This window comes from Haliotis rubra, unplaced genomic scaffold (assembly GCF_003918875.1).
Source record: "Haliotis rubra isolate DU_JTF1 unplaced genomic scaffold, ASM391887v1 Scf182, whole genome shotgun sequence".
Classification (NCBI taxonomy): Eukaryota; Metazoa; Mollusca; class Gastropoda; order Lepetellida; family Haliotidae; genus Haliotis; species Haliotis rubra.
In genome coordinates this window covers 1043910-1061867 of record NW_025765803.1, presented here as the reverse complement: position 1 = coordinate 1061867, position 17958 = coordinate 1043910, and the positions used below count along the sequence as shown (strand labels likewise).

Below are 17958 nucleotides of genomic sequence, written 5' to 3'. Positions count from 1 at the left end.
CAACCTAGATCCTGAATATCGATATCTGCCTTGGAGGGGATCTATCACATGATATTGATCTGCTTCTTCGTCTTGTGTGCACGTCAGATCCTGAATACGATATCTGCCTTGGAGGGGATCTATCACATGATATTGATCTGCTTCTTTGTCTTATGTGCATGTCAGATCCTGAACGTGATCTCTGCCTTTCAGGTGATCTATCGCATGAAACTGATCTGCTTCTTCGTGTTGCCTGCAGGTCACATCCTGAATATGATCTATGCCATGAAGGGGATCTATCATATGATATTGATCTGCTAAATCGCCTTGAATGTGACCTAGATCCTGAATGTGATCTCTGCCTTGGTGCGGATCTATCGCATGATATTGATCTGCTTCTTGTTCTTGCATGCAACCTAGATCCTGAATGTGATCTCTGCCTTGGAGGGGATCTGTCACATGATATTGATCTGCTTCTTGTTCTTGTGTGCACGTCAGATCCTGAATACGATATCTGCCTTGGAGGGGATCTATCACATGATATTGATCTGCTTCTTGTTCTTGCATGCAACCTAGATCCTGAATGTGATCTCCGCCTTGGAGGGGATCTGTCACATGATATTGATCTGCTTCTTCGTCTTATGTGCATGTCAGATCCTGAATGTGATCTCTGCCTTGGAGGGGATCTGTCACATGATATTGATCTGCTTCTTCGTCTATCATGCAATCTAGATCCTGAATGTGATCTCTGCCTTGAAACTGGTTTGCATCGACTTTCATGATGGTTAGAATCTGAATATGGAGGGGATCCATCTTGTGATCTTCTTTGTCTTCTGACACGTGAGGTAGACCTTGAACATGATCTCTGCCTTGATCGAGATCTACAGCGTGATGTGGATCTGCTTCTTGTCCTTGGTCTCCTGTCATGATTATTAGACCCTGAACATGATCTCCGCCTTGATCGAGATCTACAGCGTGATATGGATCTGCTTCTTTTCCTTGGTCTCCTGTCATGATTATTAGACCCTGAATATGATCTCTTTCGTCTTCTTCTCTTCCCCCTGAAATCTTTTGCTGAATCTGTGGTTTTGCCAGGTGAGGCTGTACAAGAGTTGTGTGTCCTTTCTGATGATGATAACATGGTTGAGCTATGGTGTTGTTTTGCAAGGTTTTGTTGAAAAGTCTGTATCACTGGATGACTGTCACTGGATGATACAAGGTCCATATCGGAATCATCTGGAGTCCTGTCCCGTTGTCGGGACAGGAAAGATGGTGGCAGGGAGCTGCTCATTGCGCATATATCCTGGTACTTGAACTGTCGATCTGATGACGCCTGTATGCAATTAGAAATATATTTGTTCACACTATATAATCATGGCATCCACACACCCGACCCACCCATCAATGCATCCATCCACCCACCCACCCATACAAACACACACACACACCACCCTCATACATCCACCCATCCAACTCATTCATCCATCCTATCATCCACCCAAACATACATCCACCCACCTCATCCATCCACCCACCCACCCATACATCCACCCACCTCATCCATCCATCCATCCACCCATACATACATCCACCCACCTCATCCATCCACCCACCTCATCCATCCACCCACCTCATCCATCCACCCACCCATCCAACTAATTCATCCATCCTATCATCCACCCATCCACGCACCCTTTGAACGTGCCAACTTATGATATGGGGCCCACCTTACTTCCGGTACCAGATTTCCGGTGACAAGCATATATTCAAGAACCAGTACTGGTTCTAATTTCCTCAACCGCCAAATAGACTGGACCAAGTGTAAAACCATGTTTGTCACCGGAAGTACTAAGGTCTCGCGCAGTGCCATGACCTACTGATGGGCCCGACATCACAGTGATTGATTAGGTGAGTTGATTTTTACCACTTTTAGCAATATTCCAGCAATATCCCATGTGGGGAATCGAACCCTGACCTTTGGCATGACCAGTGAATGCTTTAACCATTAGACTAACCCACCACCCTGACAAATATATATATAACAATATCAAGTAAAGTATAAAAAAAGTTAAATACTGTTGTTTTTCCACATACCAAATTCTGCCTGCAAATCAATTCAATCATAACTTGAAGGTGTTGACAATGTGCAATAACCAGGTTGTTTTGACCATGTTTCTTGAGTGACAGTTGTTTGGTATTGTGCAGTCATTGTTCAATTGGTTTGGTTATTGTTTAACGTCGTAGTCAGCAATATTTCAGCTATATGGCAGCAGTCTGTAAATAATCGAGTCTGGACCAGACAATCGAGTGATCAACAGCATGAGCATCATTCTATGCATTTGTGATACGATGACATCTGTCTCACTACAAGCATGGTGAAGATCAATTCTAACCTAGATCTTCACGGGTCACACTGTAATGGAGTGATAACTAGACACGAAAATGGATATATCTCGACTGTATTCACTTTATTCAAGCATACCGACAGGGCTTCATTAGGACAGTCTTCTATTATTTTGTAATAAGCTTACAAGTTTCATACAAACAAGAGAAACATTTAAACAGGTTCAGCCATCACCCTGGATGTGGTCGCTACTGCAAAGGGAGGTAAGCTAAGGAGCTACTGTCCTTTGTTTATGACCAACGTATAACAAGGTACATCAGCATCACATGAGAAATAAAGCATTAGTCTGTGGTTCGAATCCCATAACACTAGCCTCTATATATTATATGGTTAATGTCAACATCATCTATTCACATATTTTTGCTGAAGGGGTTGTTGTTGCCCCAGGTGCTACACAAATGTACCCTAAACAAAGTGAAAATACATAAATGTACCCTAAACAAAGTGAAAATACACAAATGTACCCTAAACAAAGTGAAAATACACAAATGTACCCTAAACAAGTGAAAATACATAAATGTACCCTAAACAAGTGAAAATACATAAATGTACCCTAAACAAAGTGAAAATACATAAATGTACCCTAAACAAAGTGAAAATACACAAATGTACCCTAAACAAGTGAAAATACACAAATGTACCCTAAACAAGTGAAAATACATAAATGTACCCTAAACAAGTGAAAATACATAAATGTACCCTAAACAAAGTGAAAATACATAAATGTACCCTAAACAAAGTGAAAATACACAAATGTACCCTAAACAAAGTGAAAATACACAAATGTACCCTAAACAAGTGAAAATACATAAATGTACCCTAAACAAAGTGAAAATACACAAATGTACCCTAAACAAAGTGAAAATACATAAATGTACCCTAAACAAAGTGAAAATACATAAATGTACCCTAAACAAGTGAAAATACACAAATGTACCCTAAACAAGTGAAAATACACAAATGTACCCTAAACAAGTGAAAATACATAAATGTACCCTAAACAAGTGAAAATACACAAATGTACCCTAAACAAAGTGAAAATACATAAATGTACCCTAAACAAAGTGAAAATACACAAATGTACCCTAAACAAAGTGAAAATACACAAATGTACCCTAAACAAGTGAAAATACACAAATGTACCCTAAACAAGTGAAAATACATAAATGTACCCTAAACAAGTGAAAATACATAAATGTACCCTAAACAAAGTGAAAATACATAAATGTACCCTAAACAAAGTGAAAATACATAAATGTACCCTAAACAAGTGAAAATACATAAATGTACCCTAAACAAAGTGAAAATACATAAATGTACCCTAAACAAAGTGAAAATACAGAAAGGTACCGGTGCCCTAAACAGCAGACAAGACCATATTCCTCTTATCTAAAACCGAAACTGTATGTAGTTGTTCCCATTCGCCTGATCACAGTATTATTTTATTTTTTGTATTATTATAGGATATTTATATAGCACACATATCCATATATCTAATACATGCTCAAGGCACTGACATTTTTTTCCCCTCGATCACTGGATGTCCATCTCAACGGCACATCGTATTATCAATCTCTACTCCCCAGGGAGCATACAACTCTTGCAGCCACTAGGCGCACCGAGTTATTGCGGTTTTCTCATCCTTACGAGGTAGCCATTCACATGGGACACATAGTCACAGTACTTTGTCCAAGTTCACTGCACGTTGCTGTACCCGCAACTAGGTGTTTGCACGTATTCATGTTGCCACCATCTGCTCATATACCAACAGATTCGTGGGTTCATTTAAGTGCACATGGTTGTGAACTATATGCTAGGGGCTGTGACAACACTGAAAGAGTCTTCACACAAAGTTGACTCCAAGGTTTTTTACACCCGGTCACAGGTGACCTCAATCCCGTCACCTCAAGCTCGCTGGATCACTAGCCTGGCACCTTAGCCAGCTCGCCCACAGCAATGACTGCATCGCGAAATATTTGTTACGGTGTATATTCGTTTCTTAAATAACCCAATCATATTCATCTAATACTACAGTATGACAGTTTCGATCGAGAAAACATGACAATGTGGAATATGGACTCATCCTTGGGTACTTTCAGTAATCTGATTTTGGCTAGGGTATGTTGTACGTGTACAGAATCGTACCTGAGGTACATATCTCTACAGTATCTGTGCGGACAACACCACCTCCAGCCATATTTTCAGTATCTGTGCTTATTTTTCATAAATTTATTACATATTCTATCTTTATTCGATATGTTTAATTTATCATTTATAGTACTGAAGACGTACTGTCTTTATCACATGACATCTGCATGGTATTATGGGTTCAGGCTAAAACGGCACCTAAGAAAAACGGCACCTGGCGAAAACGGCACGATTTGGAGATAACGGAACCTCTTGGTGAAAACGGCACAAATCTTATGGCGAAAACGGAACCAACTAAAATCTTATGGGGAAAACTAGTTTGTCATTAGGTAATCGGATTGGATGCTTGTTCCACCTGAAACAGGCAGTTTGGCGGAAATGTTGAGAGCTGGGCCTACAGTAGACTAAGGCTTAGTTTCTGAATATATATAATTTTGATAGTAACAAACAAGCCCATTTATATTGAAAAGGAGCCCTAGGGAGACCAGAGATTCAGAACCTGAACCTGAGGAAATCTAGACTTGCTTTATTTAGGGCTTTAGCACTGCAGAGAGGGCTTGGCAGTAGGGAAATTAATGTGGTTCAGGGACTGTGAGACAGACTAGGCCTACAGGTACGTACAAATTGATTATTTTGTTAACAATATTCAGCATACTTTATTTATAAATACTTTTATATAATTTATTCATATATTTATGAACTATTTCAGGTAACTTACATGGAGGAGGATGACATCCATAAGTTTGTGCAAAAGCCGATGTCGCTGCCATTTCTTCCCGCGGCAGATATCACAAAACTCTTTCAGAAGATTTCAGGCTGGCATAGGCGATTGAACAACAAGGTGGCAGAGCAGTCAATAGGGATTTACAGGCTCATCCCAGAGCTCCACTGTGAAACCAGCCTCTTACCCCTCCAGACCAGGGCCCAGTTTCACAAAGCGATCGCAGCATTAAGGTGATCGTAACTCCCATACTTTAACGTAGACTTACGACAGTCGTAGCGCTACGATTGCTTTGTGAAACAGGCCACAGGCTCATTCAAGAGGGAAGGTTGAAGGCTTACATCCGAAAGTCTTCATCAGCAAGGACCCGTGAAGAGTAACCCAAGCTTGTCATAAGAGGTGACTAACGGGCTTGGTTGACACATGCTATCAGTTCCCAATTGCGCAGATCGATGCTCATGCTGTTGATCACTGAATTATCTGGTCCAGACTCAATTATTTACAGACCGCTGCCATATAGCTGGAATATTGCTGAGCGCGGCGTAAAACTAAACTCACTCACTCACTGACTTCATCAGCAAAACAAGATGAGGTCTTCCAACTGTGGAGTTTGTTCAAGGATAGTGACTTGTCTCTGTCAGAACTCCTCTCAAGATGTTCTGTGATCCATGGACCAATCATTTAGTGAATGAATGAACATGACAATATGTGTAATGATGATGGTACTGTTATAATCTTGCTAGTGCGATTTTAAAGAAATGAGTGAGTGAGTGAGTATGGTTTTATGCTGCTTTTAGCAATATTCCAGCAATATCACAGCGGGGAACTAAAAAATATATATAAGTTGGTATAATCTTGCTAATGTTATAAGGAAATGAAACAAGCATTGTCACTAAGGTGACATAATCCCCCGCCGCAAATTATCAAATCAAACTTAAAAAGTAATGAAAGTGAAGGTCGTAATTTAAGATAAAGTTAAATGTAAACAAAATCATGACCAGTCAACCTCTCTTGATATCTTGCTCTGTAGTTGTTCAAACTTTGACACTTTGACCTTGACATGAATGTCTTAGTGTATGAAATAAGCAAAAATAGTAATAAAGAAATTGCTTATTGAAAAACATGCAAGGGAAGTCTTGAAAGTCTATGAAGAAAATCCAGTGAACTGTTCTTGAGATGTCTTGCTGACAATCTTAACATGCAGTTTCAGATGCTGAAATCTTCAATGTTCGCCGTGACATTGAACATTATGTGAAGGTCACCAAAATCGACAGGAACTTGCACCTTCCCCAGATGAAGCTTGGTGTCAAATATGAAGAAAGTCCAGTGACTGGTTCTTGAGATATCTCGCTGACAATCTTTACATGCAGGTTAACATGCTGAAATCTTTAAAGTGTCGCCGTGACCTTGAAAATTAAGGGAAGATTACCAAAGTCGACTGGGCCCTGCGCCTTCCCTCAATGAAGCTTGATGTTGAATATGAAGAAAATCCAGTGAACGGTTCTTGGGGTACCTTGCTGACAAGCTTAACATGCAGCTTAACATGCTGAAAACTTCAGAGTGTCACCATGACCTTGAAAATTAGACGAAGGTCACCAAAATCGTTTGGACCCTGCGCCTTCCCTAGATAAAGCATGGTGTTGAATATGAAGAAAATCCAGTGACGGAGTCTGATACTATATCCCCTGCTTCGAGCTAAACGCGCGGCGGGGGATAATAAAAAATACAAGGCAATGTTATACTTTGTTTTATATATGGTGCCGTTTTAGCCCAGAAAGCAGTAGCCGTTTTCGCCAAACAAATTTGGTGCTGTTCTGGCGTTCTGCTGTGGTGCCGTTTTAGCTATAACCCGGTATTATCTCAGCTTCAGGATATGATTCCTAGATTTCTGGCTGCATTATTTCTTGTCAGAACGTCTGTAAACATGATTTAGTTCCGAGTAGTAAATGTTCTGGTTCGGAATAAATGCCGTGAAATTGAGAACGGATGACACGAATAAAAATTCCGCACATACAGCAAATATTCCATCGAACAGGAACAAATACCGTAGGCCTAACCTATTCCAGTCATTATTGAATGCAAAATGCAGTCATCCAACTTGTCAACATCCGGGATGTCTACTAACTTTAACTTGGTTACATGTCGACTGTAACCTGGCTACTGACTAACTGTAACTTGGTTACATGTCGACTGTAACCTGGCTACTGACTAACTGTAACTTGGTTACATGTCGACTGTAACCTGGCTACTGACTGACTGTAACTTGGTTACATGTTCACTGTAACCTGGCTACTGACCAACTGTAACTTGGTTACATGTCAACCGTAACCTGGCTACTGACTGTAACTTGGTTACATGTTGACTGTAAGCTGGCTACTGACTAACTGTAACTTGGTTACATGTCGACTGTAACCTGGCTACTGACTAACTGTAACTAGGTTACATGTTGACTGTAATCTGGCTACTGACTAACTGTAACTTGGTTACATGTTGACTGTAACCTGGCTACTGACTAACTGTAATTTGGTTACATGTCGACTGTAACCTGGCTACTGACTAACTGTAACTAAGTTACATGTTGACTGTAATCTCAGGCTACTGACTAACTGTAACTTGGTTACATGTCGACTGTAACCTGGCTACTGACTAACTGTAACTAGGTTACATGTTGACTGTAATCTGGCTACTGACTAACTGTAACTTGGTTACATGTTGACTGTAATCTGGCTACTGACTAACTGTAACTTGGTTACATGTTGACTGTAACCTGGCTACTGACTGACTGTAATTTGGCTACATGTTCACTAACCTGGCTACTGACTGACTGTAACTTGGTTACATGTTGACTGTAATCTTGCTACTGACTAACTGTAACTTGGTTACATGTTGACTGTAATCTGGTTACTGACTAACTGTAACTTGGCTCCATGTTCACTAACCTGGCTACTGACTAACTGTAACTTGGCTACATGTTCACTAACCTGGCTACTGACTAACTGTAACTTGGCTACATGTTCACTAACCTGGCTACTGACTAACTGTAACTTGGTTACATGTTGACTGTAACCTGGCTACTGACTGACTGTATTTTGGTTACATGTTGACCGTAACCTGGCTACTGACTGTAACTTGGTTACATGTTGACTGTAACCTATCTACTGACTAACTGTAACTTGGTTACATGTCGACTGTAACCTGGCTACTGACTAACTGTAACTAGGTTACATGTTGACTGTAATCTGGCTCCTGCCTTACTGTAACTTGGTTACATGTTGACTGTAACCTGGCTACTGACTAACTGTAACTTGGTTACATGTTGACTGTAATCTGGGCACTGACTTGACTGTTAATTGGTTACATGTTGACTGTAACCTGGCTTTTGACTGACTGTTAATTGGTTACATGCTGACTGTAACCTGGCTACTGACTGACTGTAACTTGGTTACATGTTGACTGTAACCTGGCTACTGACTGACTGTAACTTGGTTACATGTTGACTGTAACGTGGCTATTGACTGTAACTTAATTGGTTACATGTTGACTGTAACCTGGCTACTGACTGACTGTAACATGGTTACATGTTGACTGTAACCTGGCTACTGACTGACTGTAACTTGGTTACATGTTGACTGTAACCTGGATACTGACTGTAACTTGGTTACATGTCGACTGTAACCTGGCTACTGACTGTAACCTGATTAATGAAGGTAACTTGGTTACATAATAACTGAACTCTTTTTAACACATGATTCATTTAGAATCATCAGTTCTGATTCTGGGGAATCTGCAATGTATTTTCATAAAAGATAATAAGGAAGTTTCACACATGATAATTGCTTCTTGATAGCCACATGATTTGTTCCATATGGAACAAATACAGTAGGAAATCTTTTTTTCCTTTCCGTTCCCCCCCACGCCTCAATTTTTAAGACCACCCCAACAAACAAAACCCTCTTTTAGACACTTTATGATGTGTGTGGAAGTTCCTCTTTACCGGAATATATTCTGTGTATGCGGAACGAAATAATTGTTCCGCATGCACTATTACAGGAACAAATGTTGGTTACATGTTCCGCCGGAACCTTTACTATGGGGGAACCAAATCTTTTTTACACGTCATGACATAAGCTTGCAATCATCCAAAATAAACTGTCAAACAAGTTCATATTCATCTGTTGAACACACGGCCACTGTCCCTTCGCATATGAACATGAAACCTTACCTCTAACGCCCTTTGGGTTTTGGAAAATCTTCGGCTCAGCAGTATTAACAACTGATAAGTGACTTCAAAAACGGTGTCTTATTGTTTTCCCTTCTTGTCATTTGTCTTAAACTTACGAATAGTGTTTGGGAACATTCGATGACAGTGTTCCATTCCTCTCACTGATCAGCTCCGTTTTAAGAAAAGCTAGAAACGTCCACACAACGTCATGCTTGCCCACCGACACACGCAATGTTTACATCGCATTCAGCCCCGATCGGGTTTCCTCGGTTTCTTTCGGAATGGTTACTCGCCTTGTTTTGGTATATTACATCGTAATGTACCAACAATACTACCACTGTGAATGTGGAATAACATTATTCATATAACGACGCATGACATATCCCGGGATACACGAGAAACGAATGTTTCCAGGTGGATATTCCATGACGTATTTTCGAATATAATGGCGACCTGATGCTATTTTTAGAACAGGGAAGCCATGGCGAGTGTGAGGACGTTTGGCCGACAAGGTGTCAGAGCTTTAAGATGTATACGGTTCAGCCAAAGGGAGGAGATTACCAGGTTTGTCGGAAGAGATAGTTTTTAGTACGATAAGTATTTTTCAGCTGATAGATTGTTTTGATCGTAGACTCGTCTGGTATAAACATTCTGACACAGTCCGAGAAATAGACACGGGCAAGGTCGTTGACCAATATTGCGCTGGACGTCAAAAGGAAAATTCGGTCACCCATCTCACTTCTTATCGTATTGTTTTGTGAAATAAGTATCGAGTTTTGTTAAAATCAAAGTAGCTGTTTAAAACTCACAGGTGATCACCAGTTGTCTATCTCCGGCTAATAGAAAAGCGATGTCATATATAACGGATACATTCGGTTATTTCATAATCAGGCGCTGGGGACGAAGCTTTCATAGTCAGCACGTAGATAGCTGGTAATCGGAATACTGTGTGTGATGTAGGTCATTGTGTGATGTAGGTCACTGTGTCTGTTGTCTCGCAAAGTAAAAAAAAACAAGAAATGTCTTGTCATCTTTGAGAAGTAACACTTAGTTAAAATGAGAATGGTTTCATAACAACTACCAACCATACAATCAGTAGGATCTATCTATGTGTCAAACCTCATCATTGTGTCTAAACTGTAGAGATTGCAAGTTATTCAGTCAGATAATATTTTTTCAGACGACTGGACATAATCATTGATTCTCTGTAACATTGACAGTCCAGAGTTTTATACTATGGTGAACAGTGAAAATGGATAACGTAAGATGAGGTCTTGGAATGGCATGTAGAAGTGATACACATTTATCACATTACAAATCCAAGGTTTAGTGCACTTCCACAGCACCCTTTTTAATATTTCAGATGAGGCTGTTGTAAATATTGGTATGCAGAAAAATTCTTGTCTCACCATTGTTTTGAATAATTTGTTAGTATTTGTGAGCGAGCTGTCTGGCTAGTGATCCAGTGAACTTGAAGTGCCAGGATCAAGCCCACCCGTGACCGGGTGTAAAAACCTTGGAGTCAACTTTGTGTGCAGGCTCTCACAGTGTTGTCACAACCCCTAGTGTACAGTACACAACCCTGTGCACTTAAAAGAACCCACGAATCTGTGAATATGTGCAAACACCTAGTTGCGGGTACAGCAATGTGCAGTGATCTTGGACAAAGTACTGTGAAGTCCTATGTGTCCCAGTTCACCCAGATGTAAATGGGTACCTCGTATGGATGGGATGTATGGTCCCCAGGGAGTTGAGATTGATAATACGATGAGATTGACATCCAATGATCGAGGGAAAAAACGAAGTACCTTGAGCAGCTGAGCTGGATATTGGTGCTGGACAAATGTTAGCATACTAGTAATGATGTTTCTGTGCTACTTTCCTGCAGGTGCTTGTGTGGAGCGTTGCTGACACAACAACCCAGGACGTGTGGAGACCTGATGCTGTCAGATATTCAGAGGCGACATCTCTTTTCGTTACCTAAAGTTGGTGGCGTGCTGTCTCCGTCGAACAAAAGAAAAGATTATTCAGAGCGGAGAATATTGGGGTAAGAAGTATACAAATGTCCAGATTTGTCAACATATCTATGTCATGGACGATTCCTTGCAGCAGGATTTAACGTGTGTGTCATCATGGTTATACATCTACAAAAACAAACACAGAATTATACTGTCATCCCTCACAATAACGACCTTTATGATATCGTGGTTTTTGTTAAACCCGAGGGTAATCTGTGGCTCCCATAAAACACCCCCAAATTTCCCCAGCGATCACACATCTTCTCGTCATCAGAAATAGCCTATCAACAAATCTGTCGTTATGCTCAGGTTAATCATGTTATAAACTAGAAAAATTCAGTGTGGATCACAATCAAAAGTGCTCATTGTACATAGTCTCTCATTTGGGTTTTCAGATGCTTTAGAATAATAATAATGATAATAATAATAATGCTAATTTTTGCTCCTAGAATCCAACACAATGCTGCTCTCTGGCGTTACATTATTACCCTGGCGGAATTGTACTTTCAAAGCTGCTACCAAACGCTTTGCGCGACCATATAGGTCCGTATATCCACTTCTAAGGTACCAATTTTGAACAGCTGGGTGGACTGAGTGTAATTTGGACGAGGTGCCTTGCCCAGGGACACAACACAGTATGAGAATTAGGTCACAAATTTTGGTGTCTCCACCGGGATTCGAACCCGAGCCTTTGGCGTGAGAGGTCAGCATGCTAACCACTACACCATTGTGCATTCTGGGTTTTCTTGATTAATCACACTAACAGCGGAACATCGTACTAACCTATAAAAGACAACTTTATCATAAAGACATGCCATCACCCGAGTGCTGACAATGTTTACTGTGATGCAATGTTCCAGATAAATCAAGGCTGTCTGTTAATGATATGTCTGGGACAGGTAAACCATGACACACTGGGGAGATTCCAGGTTTATGACATTTTCAAGGACTCCGCATGTTCAAAGCAGCCGAATATATTAACACCAATACAAATGAAACATTGATAATGATATGACAATCAAATCTTCTACAGTGCGTTTCTCCTATTTTTTCCAACTTACTGACCAGATTTTAATTATTTCACTTCATAGTGCCAAAGTATATACAATACAGTAGCGTTTTACATGTTTAACCCAACTGACATTTTCTTTTCAGCTACTCCATGGAGCAGACGGACACCGTGATTGCTGGCGTTGAACACTACAAGGAGTTCGTGCCTTACATGTTTAACCCAACTGACATTTTCTTTTCAGCTACTCCATGGAGCAGATGTACACCGTGGTTGCTGGCGTTGAACACTACAAGGAGTTCGTGCCCTACATGTTTAACCCAACTGACATTTTCTTTTCAGCTACTCCATGGAGCAGATGTACACCGTGGTTGCTGGCGTTGAACACTACAAGGAGTTCGTGCCCTGGTGTGTGGGGTCATCTGTCACACATACACGACCCGGTCACTGTCGAGCAAAACTGGAAATCGGCTTTCCTCCATTGCTTGAGAAGTATACTTCGTCTGTGACTCTCGCTAAACCCAACTTGGTCAGGGTGAGTTGGTTCAAAGCTAGACTATCACCTAGTCTCTGAATATATACATGATTTTAATAGTAACACATCAACCCATTTACATTGAAAAGGAGACCCAATCAGATGGGACATTCAGAGCCTGAACCTGAGGGAAGCTATATTTGCTTAATTTAGGGCTTTGGCACTGCAGGGAGGGCTAGGCTGCAGGGAAAATAATGTGCTTGTGTTAGTATATTCAAAGGTATATATATGTTGGTTTGTTTCATGTCACATTCAGCGACAGCAGTATTCCAGCTGTATAAACATGGTCTGCAAATAATTGACTCTGATCTGTGGGTCTGCAAATAATTGACTCTGATCTGTGGGTCTGCAAATAATTGACTCTAATCTGTGGGTCGGCAAATAATTGACTCTGATCTGTGGGTCTGCAAATAATTGACTCTGATCTGTGGGTCTGCAAATAATTGACTCTGATCTGTTGGTTTGCAAATAATTGACTCCGATCTGTGTGTCTGTAATTAACTGACTCTGGACCACATGATCTGGTGATTGACATTATGTATGTTGATCTATGCAATTGAGGTCAGAGGTACAGATCAACTGCGTATCTTCGTAATGTGAAAACCTAATTCCTATCACGTCTATTGCGTATAAGTACGCTTGAATTTTTGTAAATACTCAATAAATTTGATCTAACATGTGTACACACAAAAATGTCAAATCTTAGCTTGCATACAGTAACATTCAGCAGACCTACTAGAATTAGAAGTAAGCAGACCCATGAGCTACAGATGGAGGTAACTGAGGGTAGATAGAATAACTGAGGTGTATTGAGAGGTTCTATTTCAGCACATGAACTTGGCAACTTGCAGTCTTTCTTATCTTTTCTCATATTACAGATCAAATATAAATAACATACACGTAAACCAACATTTAAACTTTATTCTATTTTCACAAATAATGGAAAATGGTAAAATACCCAACTGAGTTTGAGAGAAGTGGGTATAATTTATTTGGTTACTCAAAAGAAAATTAGAATACCCAATTGAGATGAACACAAGCGAGTACATAACTCAATGACTCCAAAAGTTATCTGTAGCTCTGTGAGGCATACTGTAAATCGACAAAGTTCGTTGTCGTCAATGTTTTGCGTGATCAGCAACCCAAACAGTTCTACGTCGTGTTTGTTTTGCAAGTCCTTCCGTGAAAACAAGTCTAATTGTTGTCAATACATTTGTAAATACCACACTTCCCAAAGACATTAGCGATGTACATAAACACTCACTGGCTGCCATGTTTGATCACGTGATTTACCAAACTAAGTAGGAGATGCGTTCCGGCTGGATGTACAGGAGAATTGCAGGCAATGGATTTATCAGTGAACGCCTCTTTCAAGATTGCCATGAAAACCCACTTTACACAGTCGTATGCTGAGTGTGTTGCCCAACATTTGAAACAATGTTTTGATAAGTGTATAGACTTAAGAATATGTGTGATGAAAACAGTTAATGTCCAATGGATTATCACAAACTTCAACATGACCTTGTTCCGTGTTTCAGTCCGAGTGTACTGAGGGCCGGCTCTTCAACCTGCTCTTGACGACCTGGAAGTTCAGCCCTGGCTTACCTGGCAACCCCCAGACCTGCACCCTGGACTTCTCAGTAAGTCTTGCGATCATTATGATTGTCGGGAGGCTAAGAGAGGCTTTGTGCAGCTTTGGGTAGCAGTTGTGCAAAATATGATGAAAATTTGTTTGAGTCGAATTCACAATGAGAATTTCTCAAAAGGCGATATTACTTTTTACTGTATAGTTTTGACTATTCATGAAGCTCACGTACAGTGTACCACTACCCAAGCAAAGTTGTAAGCTAACGTTTGTAAGTTAAAGGTACTTGAAAAAAAGTCTAACCACATAACAGTACCACCTTCTTTTGCAGGTATCATTTGAATTTCGATCCCGCCTTCACTCACAATTGTCAACATTATTTTTCGACGAGGTAGTGAAGACGATGGTGAATGCATTTCTCAAAAGGGCCACAAAAATCTATGGACCTGAATCTATCAAAAGACAGAAGCCTAAAATAGTGATTTACAACTCATGATGTTGGCTGAATTTAGGAAATTTGGGAATTGTAAATATTGGATATTTGAGCAAGTGATCTAAGGGTTGATACAACCATGTCAACAGTAGAGGACTAAAACATGCTTGACTCCGCTCTTCTTACTCAGGACAACCCAAGATGGGGTCACTTGGTCCAAAACTGCCTCTCGAGTGATGTCTGATCTTCTGTACATTTCTGCCAGGTATTAAGTACAGTTCCAGCATTGCAGAAACGAAATGATCATTGTTACTTTTACAATGAAGGTCTTCTGCGAAACTTAAGATTGACAGAAATGGTGGAAAAATCTTTCGAAATTTCAGATATGAGTTAATTAATGATATGATGACTGTGACATTCTTTCTTGAGGTAGTTTGAGTTTTACTGATGGCAGTTAGAGGCAAAGCCTTTATTACTTAATTTGACTCTTGTTGCATTGGAAGCTGTTGTAAAATACCTCTGTAACTAAGAGAAGAGAACAGGAATTCTAGTGCCAAAAATGTATTTAAAAGGTGGTCTGGAAACTGAGTTTTTAGAATGCTATAGTCATATGAAATCTCCATGACACATTAACTATGATCATCTAGAAAATTAGGTGTTCTTAAACTTTTCAGTAGTATATTTGGCCATTTTCCTGCTACAATCATCACTTTTAACTTTAATAATCCTTAGAACTGGAAGCAAATAGGAATCTGATCATCCAAGAAAATAGCATCTCTTTCCCCAGTGTCGTGTCCTTCCTGAGACATCTGACCAGTTGTTGACCTCTGCAACTGACCAATATGTTTAAAGAGGAACACTCCTTAAGGTCACTTGAATGATGTGTGTTCCTCAAGATTTGTTATAAAATCGCGCAGTTGTGTTTTCGTATTCTTCTGTGTGACTTCTTACACCATGGGAACAAGAGACAGATTACTGGGAAGTCAGTTTGAAACATTGAGTTGGCAGTAACTGGTTTTTCATGATTTTAGTTTGATATTTTGTACTGAAGGGTATTGATGAATTTAAGAACTTTCAAATTTCAAGACTTGCAAATATGTGTGTTTTTTCATCTTTACATACTTGTAGGGTCAAAAGGGTAAGAACAATTATGTGGTCTGTTGATCTTTGAAAACACATATATTGATATTTATTATGATTGAAGAAAAATTTGTTTTGCATGTGTTGTAAAATTTCCATGGGGACAAACAAGAAGTGTGGTTAGGATTTAGTGACAACAAAATCTGGAAAACTAGATCCTGCTTTTCTTGGAACTTTAAGGTGTGGCAGATATTCAGTACATCTTGTATTGTGACAGAAACAATCACCTCATCTTGGAATTTATGAAACATTTGGACATACTTGATGTTACAATGATAAATAGTACAGTATGTTCAAGAAACATCAGTATTGTGAAAAGCTTCCTGATAATTCTTTTCCTATTTGTTTGTGTATATATACTAATATATTTATGTTATGTCTTATTGCCATGGTTACTGATGATTCCTGGGAATGTCCATCTAAGACCTGTCTGACCTTTGTTTGTTGATGTTTTTACTGTAAATGTTACAGACATGTTCTGTTTTATTTTACAACAAAAACAAATTGTTTATCCAAAGCACCAATCCATTGTCAAGAAACATTTTCATGACAAAGTCATGTTTTTTATTTCTAATTGAAAATAAAGAGCTGATATTGTGGGTACAAAATTTAATGATAACACCAGTGTCTACAAGTTTTATATACTTTAACATTTATCCCGGAGAAAAGAATTGTTTATACAGCTTTTTGAGCCTGAAGGTCAGAAAATTATATGTTCTGAACAGAGTTACCTCCCTTTGTCAAAGTGACATTGTTTCTGTTGGCAACAGGTTGTTCCTGCAATGGAGTTTCTGAATGATTCTTGAAAGATATGGTGAAAAGTCAAGTTTTATGGCTGTGATATGACTGTTAAGAGGCTGGTGACACCCTCCTGGTTTTATTAAATATCTTGTAGATATTTCTGTTGTGTCCACAGCAACTTTTCTTACCATCACCAAGTGTTGAAGATTGTTTGTTTCTGTTATTGATCATTTTGACTGATGACATATTGTCAAAGGTACAAATGGTTCAGTCAAGGTTTTATATTTAAAGTGATGAAAGTGTTCGCTTTTAAACATGTCATAAAATTGTTGCATACAAACTTGTGATGTTGCTGTTTTGTATATGGGTAGCATCTCCTGTTAGCACATCCTGAAACCTATAATTATTGGTTTGAATCCCACATGCCTTTGATCATGGTTTTTGGTTTGTTGGTGCCATACCCATGTCAATCAGTTTCCCCATAGGGCCTGTAAGTCTTGCAAGGGGCTACTTCTGGTATTGAGCTGGTTCCCTTTGAGCGCGTCAACTTGCGATATGCGAGATGGCGTTGGCTAATTTGGGGATGGTTAGATCGGAAATTTGTTATTCCTGCAAGAATTATCGTCTCCTTACTGTCAACTGACAACCATGAGACTTTTCCAAAAGGTATTAAAAGTTTGTCAACGGAAGTACTAAGGTCTCGCAAAGTGCAGTGACCTACTTGTGGGCCCTATTGGGTAAACATCTTGTCTACATTGCATTGTGGATTCGCCTTCAACATGACAAGTTGTGATGCCATTTTACTTAGATATAAGATCACAAACCTAAATGCTCTTCTTTTCAATGTGGCCCTCAATTCAGCAGTACAAAATTTTAATGACATATAACATATAATCAGTCATTTAGATCTTGGTAATTGATGATTGCAATTCAGTTACAAAAAGGCATACCTGAATTGAAACAAGAGTTATCTCCCCTGGACTTGTGATTACAGATATTGTTGAAATCATCTTTCAACCCATC

The 17958-nt window shown here is 39.6% G+C and overlaps 2 protein-coding genes across 3 annotated transcripts; one reads left to right on the top strand and one right to left on the bottom strand.

Annotated features, from left to right (window-relative positions):
* Nucleotides 1-4: 4 nt before the first annotated feature.
* LOC124273615 (serine/arginine-rich splicing factor 4-like) lies at nucleotides 5-9847 on the bottom strand. Its single transcript, XM_046708898.1, has 3 exons — nucleotides 9481-9847; nucleotides 498-1322; nucleotides 5-341 (listed from the first exon to the last, which is right to left on the bottom strand). The coding sequence occupies exons 2-3, from the start codon at nucleotides 1268-1270 to the stop codon at nucleotides 5-7; spliced, it is 1110 nt and encodes a 369-aa protein (XP_046564854.1). The 5' UTR covers nucleotides 1271-1322; nucleotides 9481-9847.
* Nucleotides 9848-9927: 80 nt separating this feature from the next.
* LOC124273593 (coenzyme Q-binding protein COQ10 homolog B, mitochondrial-like) lies at nucleotides 9928-17275 on the top strand. 2 transcript variants are annotated; one of them, XM_046708875.1, is made up of 6 exons: nucleotides 9928-10038; nucleotides 11363-11521; nucleotides 12746-12808; nucleotides 12907-13036; nucleotides 14575-14676; nucleotides 14953-17275. In XM_046708875.1, the coding sequence occupies exons 1-6, from the start codon at nucleotides 9956-9958 to the stop codon at nucleotides 15115-15117; spliced, it is 702 nt and encodes a 233-aa protein (XP_046564831.1). In that variant the 5' UTR covers nucleotides 9928-9955; the 3' UTR covers nucleotides 15118-17275. The 2 variants fall into 2 exon arrangements, with proteins under 2 accessions (XP_046564831.1, XP_046564830.1); XM_046708874.1 differs by lacking the exon at nucleotides 12746-12808 and having other exon boundaries at nucleotides 12844-13036.
* The last annotated feature ends 683 nt before the right edge of the window (nucleotides 17276-17958 follow it).

What these genes read in the sequence shown, in the direction of transcription:
- LOC124273615 (XM_046708898.1), bottom strand. Translation starts at nt 1,270, where the DNA reads ATGAGCAGCTCCCTGCCACCATCTTTCCTGTCCCGACAACGGGACAGG. An exon ending in TGTGATAGATCCCCTCCAAG is followed by an intron (nt 342 to 497) that starts GCAGATATCGTA and finishes ATCCGCACCAAG; the next exon opens with GCAGAGATCACATTCAGGAT.
- LOC124273593 (XM_046708874.1), top strand. Translation starts at nt 9,956, where the DNA reads ATGGCGAGTGTGAGGACGTTTGGCCGACAAGGTGTCAGAGCTTTAAGA. An exon ending in CTAAACCCAACTTGGTCAGG is followed by an intron (nt 13,037 to 14,574) that starts GTGAGTTGGTTC and finishes TCCGTGTTTCAG; the next exon opens with TCCGAGTGTACTGAGGGCCG. An exon ending in CCTGCACCCTGGACTTCTCA is followed by an intron (nt 14,677 to 14,952) that starts GTAAGTCTTGCG and finishes CTTCTTTTGCAG; the next exon opens with GTATCATTTGAATTTCGATC.